Source organism: Nannospalax galili, unplaced genomic scaffold, assembly GCF_000622305.1.
Source record: "Nannospalax galili isolate Female #2095 unplaced genomic scaffold, S.galili_v1.0 scaffold579, whole genome shotgun sequence".
NCBI lineage: Eukaryota > Metazoa > Chordata > Mammalia > Rodentia > Spalacidae > Nannospalax > Nannospalax galili.
In genome coordinates, this window is record NW_008344599.1 from 1,769,440 (window position 1) to 1,777,735 (window position 8,296).

Consider the following 8,296-nt stretch of genomic DNA (forward strand, 5'->3'; position numbering starts at 1 on the left):
TTTCTCTGTGCCCCCCTGCAGGGCTCACTTCTCCTCCCTCTCTCAGTTTACAATGTTACTCCACAGGCCACTACTCAGTGTTCCCTGGAACTTCTAGTACAGGGGCCCATGCCTGCCCCTCCCCTTTTTCTTAACAAAACAGAGTGTTGGACTCCACGAACCTCTAAATGCCCACACTCATCAAGCCAAAATGTCACAATTAAGGAAAATACTGCTCTAACCTCAGGACTGCTCTTTCTCTGTTCTTCCAAAATATACTCCTGCATCTCTCCACAGATTGAGGACACCTGTGCTCCAGTCATTCTCATCCCCAAACTAACCCTATACACACCAGGAGAGGTGTATGATGTCTTATCCACAGGGACAGAAGGAACCAGAACAAAGAGGTCAGCCACCTTGGCAGTCCTGGTAGGAGTTAGCCTGGTGGCATCAGTGGCAGCCATAGGACTTGCGGCCGGAGGCTTGGGACACACGCTGATCTCAACCCAGCATCTTTCTCAAGAAATGGAGGACCTCAGATGGGAGCTCACTTCAACAGTGGAAACTACAGCTCAGTCAATCCAGTTCCTACAACAACAGTTATCCTCCCTAGCTGAAGTTGCACTCCAGAACAGGCGAGCCCTGGATCTATTAACAGCAAAAAAGGGGGAACCTGTATTTTTCTGGGTGACGAATGCTGTTATTTTATCAACCAATCCGGTAAGGTTGAACATGATATAGAACGACTCAAACAGGTAGCAAAAAATCTTTCACTTAAAAATTCCCAGTACCAACAGTCATCTCAATGGGACATTTTTACAGGACTAACTCCTTGGCTTCTGCCCTTATTGGGCCCTCTGCTTTCTATCACTTTGGTGTTAACCATTGCTCCTTGCCTTGTCAGATATTTTCAAAACCAGATCCGAAAACTAACACATACTAATTTTAATCAGTTGTTACTTTCCTTCCCTTCACATGTATACGAACGCCTGTCAACCATCTAGGACCCTGTTCAGATGCATGGAGAGACAACCTCTGCTTCCTAGTGGACCCCTAAACCAGCCTACCCCCACCCCCTACGTTGACTCTGTCCAGCAGGAAGTAGCCAGATGACAACGGCGCCCCCTATCCTATAACACAAAAGGCTGGCATGTGAGGGTTCCAAATAGCAGCTCCACCCCCTCCCCAACAGGGACCTACAAACTCTGCTGAGAAGCAGCCTGCCTTTCCTCTGACCTCCAAAGATAAGATAAGCAGATTTCCTCTTATCTTAAGAGGGAAAAAGTAAACACTTCCAGACCCTAATCCTACCTGCTTTTCCTGCTTCCTCCTCCCTGATTTAAACACTTCCACACCCTAATCCTACCTGCTTACCCCTCCCTGATTCCACACCCTAAAGCCCCCATATGTAAAGTCCCAGCTCACAACACGTGGGCGGACATCTTTCCTGGACATCTTTCCCTGACTTCCTTCCCTTCCCCCTTCCCCCTTCCCCCTTCTCCCTTCCCTTCTCCCTTCCCTTCCCTTCCCTTCCATCTTTCCCTTCATGGACATATTTCCCTTCTTGAGGGAAAGGTGCCCCATGCGAAATAGATCTGTGTCCACTGAGAATTCCATCTGAGCCTCCACTCCATCCGCGCCGCTCGCTCCCGCCCATTCTTTACCTATCACAAAACTGTCCCTTAAACCCCTTTGTCCGAATTAGTATGGGCCTCTAAATATGGTTATTAACCACCCAAGAAGGTCAGTTGCACCAATCTGGTGCCTTTAATTACTGTGTAATATATAGATAAAGCTTTAACAAAACCCAAACGTTTTCAATAAATATTGACTGGAAGAGATTTACCATCACAGGTTAACTAGGCACAGTCCAGGAAAGAGACCTTAAAAGAAGAATTTCTTAAGTCTGTCTCAAATGAAGGTTGTTCTATTACAAACAGAAGCAGTCTCCTTTCCTTTCCAGTTTCCCATACCCTGATTTACAGTTTTCAAAAAGAAGGGAGGCATCATATCACATACCTACAGACAGAAAGTAAACTAATCAGAATTCACACCAAGCTTCACCATTCAAGGAGATAGACCTAGTTTTCCTTGAGCCAAATCATTCTTGTTATGGACAAAAGAAAGTGCCAAACCTAACATTTGCATAATTCAGAGAAACAAAAAAGACATCTTTCAGTAGCCATAGGTAACTCAACTCTTGTCTTCACCCATTTAATCCAAATCTATAACCTGGTGTGCAGTACAAATCAGGAATGGACTGAAAAATCAACAACTCTGTATCTCCATAAACCTGTTCAGACCTTTAATAAGTTTGTTTTAAATGAATTTCATTATTCTTTCTAATCTGGAAATATCCTGTTATTTTACTTTTTATATACAAATCTTTTTAAAAATTTTTACAAAAACTTTATTGAGAATTTCATACATGTATATAAGGTGTTTTGATCAAATCCATGCCCACTCCCTCCCCTCCAACATTACCCCCTCTGAAGAGGTAACACTAAAACCTTTCAAGGATTAGATACAAGATCCCAAATACTTCTGACATTTTTTGGTCTTTGGAACAGAGTATGTTGCTAACAGGCCCAAGGACAATTTGACTTTTAGCCAAGAAACTGGCGACATTTCTTTGGGGTCTTTTTACCCTAAAGGCCTAGCTAATTCCTACATCCTATTCTTATCACATTGTCCTCTGTAAGGGTTACCCAAATTGCCAATAGGGAATAGGGACGCCGACCACCCTGACTTCTTCCATGCTTAACAGGGATGCAGGGTGAGGCAATCGGAGTACCCCTTCAGTGAGTCTATCTAAAAGACTCCCTAATTGCATAGCTCTTGTCTCTAACAGAAGAAGTAAGTCCTTGAATCGTGAATAGGAGATGTGAAGGAGAAGTAAAGGCAAGAGTAATTAGCATTACAAGTTCTAGACAGGGAACTAGAAAAAAGTCACAACAGGGAAATTTTCAAATGTTCATGTCAAAGTCCATTGGAGTTTCTTGACAAGGGCTTCCAAAAGCATCCCTCTATTGGGTTCTTCCTCATTTTTCTTTTGTCTTCCAAGGCTGAACTAGTTGGCTGGGAAGAGTGGTTAGATACTCAGGTAAGGGTCCAGTGACCCTGCTTGGCACTCCTTTAATGAATGAGCACAACTGTCAGCAAGCCCAATTGTGACTATGTTTAGCGATCAGGCTCAGCCGAAGTTGTGATGATGGTAGTTATTTCATGTATGAACAAATGATGGAAAACAGAATTATATATTTCATTTGCACTCAAAGCTAACCATAGCCAGAAGTTACAGTATGATTAAAACAAGCTAATGCTTAAAAGTTTTAATTAAAAACAATTCCATGAAATGAGAGAATAAAGAATGGGATGGTGAGAAGTATTTAGTCTTAATATGGCAATACAGAATCAATTTATTATTAAAGACTAGTTAAGATTGACAATACCAAAAGCATAGAGTATAAGAAAATAGTTTATGAGTATGATTCAATTATAGCTGTCTACAGTCAACCCTTTCCCATAGTAGCATGCAGGAACTTAGAAAGAATGAGAGGTAAAAACACAGGAGCACAGCACACAGGGTCAGAGGAGCCAGCATGCCAAGTCTGCAGGGCTGGTGGTCTGTGACAGCCCAGCTCAGGCTCAAGGAGGTCCTTTACTTCCTATGAGAAAGAAGGGAGAAAGACTGCGAAGGCAACAAACCCATAATCATCTCACTGCCCAGTGTCTAAGAAGACACACTGTAGCAAACAGTTATGAGCTAATTCTCAGAGATGTCTAGAGGTCGTAGAGTGTATGAATAAAAGTTACAAGATAAACATAATAATGTCTATTAAGTAGTTATTCTGAACACATTGTACTTGTCCCATTTTGTCTCAGGCTGTTCTGGAGGCAAGAAACTGGCTCAGGCCATCTTTGGGATCAGTTCTTATAAGGTGCCCCAGAAGAAGCCATGTGCTACTATGTCTAACTCAGGTGTTCTCTAGCCAGAGAAATAAAAGCACTGATGCCATGTGGCCATCTCCAGGAGCCTGGGGCAGCTCTTCCAGACCTCCATTCAAGCCAAACTGAGATTCCTGGTTTCAATTGCTGATGGGAGTTTTATCAATAGCTAGTATAAAGGTAGTTCAATACAGACTTAAACTGAGAGTTAAAGGCAAGAGTTGCTCCAAGAGAGAAAAACATGGAGCCATATCTGAGCCAGCAGAGTTTCCAGGGACGAAATGTGCCCCTCCCCCAAACAGGCCACATCTGCCTGCATACAGAGCCATGCTGCAGGAAACAGGGAGCAAAGGACAAGGCCAAAAGGATGAGACAGGAAGACCAGTCCCATAATTCATCTCCAGCTCTGAAGATGAGTTAACATATTCAAACAAACCTATAGCTAACTGGAGTTTAAATTTTTTTCAAATCATTTTCAGGCCTTTAGAGGTCTGAAAGCAACACAAACCAGACCAAAAATGTCAAAACCAAAATACTTCCAAAAGCCAGCAAACCAAAGATACTTTAAAACAAACACTATGAAAGCAAACCCAAATCAAAAGGTATGTAACAAATAACGTCCTTAAACAACCGGTTCAGATATATATATATATTTTTTTCCTTTGAGACAGGGTCTCCCTCTAGCCCCAGCTGGCCTGGAACTCACTATGCAGACCAGTCTGGCCTTGAACTCACAGAGGTCTGCCTGCCTTTGCCTTGCAAGTCCTGGGGTTAAAGTTGTTTTGTATAAACAACTAGCACTTAAACGTTTTGTGAAACACTTAATAAACATAGAGACATTGTCCAATAAATTTAAAGATATTTAGGTACCCAAATTTATAAGGCCTTTGAATGTACTATCGAAATATCCGTATTTATAAATCTGCACGTGTATTTAATTAGGCATGCCAAAATAAAACCAATAATTTCGTGCCCAATAAATGAATGAACATAATAACTGAAGGGCCAGTTTGTTTTGATGGAAACATATGAAGACAATAATCACAGACACACATGACAGAATTACTTGAGATCTCAGCACAGGAGACATAACATGACATAATTACATGAAATCCCAAACAACACATGGAAAATGATTATCATAGACACAAATGACATAATTCCACTAAAACTAGGTGTACCCAAAACATAAAAAATCAAGCAGTTTGATTAATATGGTCCTTTGCATGTAGGCACTTGTCTTTTAAGATCTGGATTGGAGGAGAATGCTTCCTCCATAACCTCCTCATAGCTGTGGGGAAGTTCTCCCTCCTCTTCTGGTAAGTATGAGGCTGGGTTTCAGGGTTCAGGTAGCCTCCATCTGGACTCAGGGATTCCTACCAGCATGACCTGATAACTAAGTCACTCAACTTCATATTAAGTTTTAACTTGGAGGGTTTTATCTCAATGTGTAGAACCCTGAGACCCTCTTCATTCACCCGCTAACCCCCAATCCCTCCAGACCCCCACTAATTGCTCTTTTAGCTTCTGTAAAATGCTTGGCTGCTGCTTTAGACATGCCTAGACATACCCTGGCAGCCCTGACCCCCACCTGCTATTCCCCACCCCCTTAAACTGCCCTTTAAGGTAAAAATGGAGACTCCTGGCCCCACAGGTAACAGTCAGCACATTCCACAGCCCTGAGAATAGCACCTACCAATAAGAAACTTCCAGGGCTGCATCTTATACATCCAATCAGTTTAAAATTATGTTGGCACACGTGGGCTCCTTGAACCAACCAAAATGTATCTTTGGTATCTCCCCCCACCTTTTGTCTAAAACCTATAAAAGGCTCCACTCTCCCTTACTCTGGGCTCTCAGCACGGATTCGTTGAGTTGGTGATGTCTGAGATCCTGAGCTTAAGCCCGAATAAACCATAAACTTTTGCTTTTGCATTTTGGAGTGTTGGGTCCTCGGTGGTCTTTTGGGGGTCCAGTGGTTGGGGTACAACAAATGTATAATCTCCTACATAGCCTAGTTTAAAGTTGTCTGGCATCACCTGGAGGACAGTCTGGGTCTGATACTTGGACTGGGAGGAACCCACCTGAAATTTTATATGTGACTGGGGGGTAATGTGTGCGTAGGAGGGGGTGGAGAGTATTAGTCTCCCTCATTCAGATGCCTTCGTGGCCGGCCACCTCTTGGTGATTTAAGAGGTCTTACCTTAGGGCCACACTTATAATCCCCATGCTCGGTCACCTGAAGGTGAGTGCCCGTTTAGGTGACACCACCTCAGTGGAACCGTAGGGTGAGGCCCATTCAGATTCCGTAGCCTCACAGAGCTGTGGAACCATTACTTTTACTCTCACATTCACACACAATCATTTGCAGTTTAAGACAGTTGTTCCCTAGTTATTCCCACTAAATCCCTGTTCTGCCTAAAATGGCCTGGTTTGCTACCTGATTCTTCTTTTACCTTAAATGGGGCCAGCACCTCAGAATCACATCAAGGTTTAGTTGTGGTCCCCTTCATTCCTGACTGGAGGCCAGTGCCATCTTGAAATCACATCAAGACATCGTATGCAGCCTCCTGTGGGGGATCAGCCTGCACTGGCTTCCACCTGTCTAACCTGGGGCCCATTACCTGGTCTAGATGTCCATTCTAGGTCTCCATCTCACTTCACCTGATGAGAGGCTTTGGTCCGGGGCTATGCAGCTCTTTCTGGCCTCCTGGAAGGAGACCCCCAGAGGAAATTCTTCTGGGGTGCACACATCTCTGTTCTGGGGACCGAGGGGGCTGCAGGGTCCAGGAGCAGCAGCCTCTATTACCAACAAGGGTACTGTGACTTGTTCTCACTGGGGACCTCCAGAAATGTTACAGGAAAATTAGAGACCAGCAGCCAAAGTCAGGTGAGGAGAGTGATTTAATTTTATGCTAGTGGACTGACCAAGGGATCCTTCCATAAAGGAGCCAGTGCCCCCTCCAGTTTTAGGGGTTTTTATATTCATGTAAGGAAGACAAGTAAAAGACAAAGCAGCACATAGGTGGCAATTAAGTAAAAGGTACACGTGACAATTAAGCAAGGTAATATATGGCTGTAGGGATTACAAAGACTTCCTTTCAGGTTGACCATAGGGGGCAGGATGGAGGAAGACTCCAGCTTATCTCCCCAGTCTTATCTCTTGTCTAGGAGCTCTCCCTGCTCCAAAGTTCTTAATTACCATTACATTGCAGAAGCCTTCCACCTCCACAATAATAGAACTTCTAGTTAAGTGTGCAAAAAATAAAAATTTTGGAACATCAAATATCCTCCACTGAGGGACCAAGTTACCTTTGGTTAGATCTTCCAATTTTTCCAAATACTTGCAAGTTGAAAGTCCATAATTATCATATATAAAACCAACTAGAGTACCAGATGGTAGTTTATCTTCAAACACTTCCTTCTATTTTGAAAACTTTTTGTTGTTGTTGTGGTAGTTGTTGCTGTTTTCCTGAAAAATTGCATGCCTTTCTATGCTGACTAGGGAATCTGTGTTTTGGATTTGGTTTCCGTGTTGCTTTTGGGATGGTGTTTCTCAGCTTTCACCCTGAGACTCTCTTCTTCCACTGGGTCTGGGTTATCCTGTCATGTTTAAGGAAATGTAAGTGGGCTCAAGACACTGGGGGATCAAGCCCTATGTGTGAGTTCCAGGGTGAGCCATTACATATCATTACCCCCTGACACCTCCATCCTGTAAGGCTGGAAGGAAGAAGTGCCTCTTATCTTCCGAGTCTTTATGATCAGGCACTCATAATATTCCTAAACTAAAGACAGCAAGATTGCAGTAAACAGGAGAAGTTACAGAAAGAAAATGCAGATTTAGGTATTGGAGGAACACCTGGAGACAAAGGCCAAGTACATCAAAACATATCAAAGATAAAGACAACCACAACAAAACAAAACAAAACAAACAAAAACCCAAATGACCTAGACTTAGAGAACTTCCCAGCAGGGTTCTGTACCTACCTGATTCTGATATACATCCTGAAAGAACAGAGAGGAGCAGAGCTCCCACCACAAGCTTCTGCATTGTGCTGTCCTGTCCGGGACTTCAGCTGGTAGGAGGGAGAGCAGCAAACGTCTCTGCAGAGAGACACTCGTGTTTAACCTTTATATTGTACCGATGGGGAAATACCTTGTTTGCACAGCAGAAGACAATGTTCTAAATGGCAAATATTAATTGAACCATGATATGATTCTGAAATGAATGTGTTTCCTTTTCAGATCTATGCTTCCTATTCTGAATCTCTCCATTGTTTTCATTATTCTGTTTCCTTCTGAGATGTCCTGTCCACACCCTTCTCCCTTAGGCCCAGGAAAGAGGCTCTGTGTCCTCCAGCAGGGACAC

At 43.2% G+C, this 8,296-nt stretch overlaps 1 protein-coding gene across 1 annotated transcript in view; it reads right to left on the minus strand.

Annotated features, from left to right (window-relative positions):
* Positions 1-8,009, minus strand: part of LOC103740274 (mucosal pentraxin-like) — a 16,640-nt gene extending 8,631 nt beyond the window's left edge. Inside the window, exon 1 of the mRNA XM_008840862.2 lies at positions 7,915-8,009. Within this exon, the coding sequence (XP_008839084.2) occupies positions 7,915-7,978 (64 nt within the window). The 5' untranslated portion in view covers positions 7,979-8,009. The remainder of the gene's footprint in view (positions 1-7,914) is intronic.
* Between the last annotated feature and the right edge of the window lie 287 nt (positions 8,010-8,296).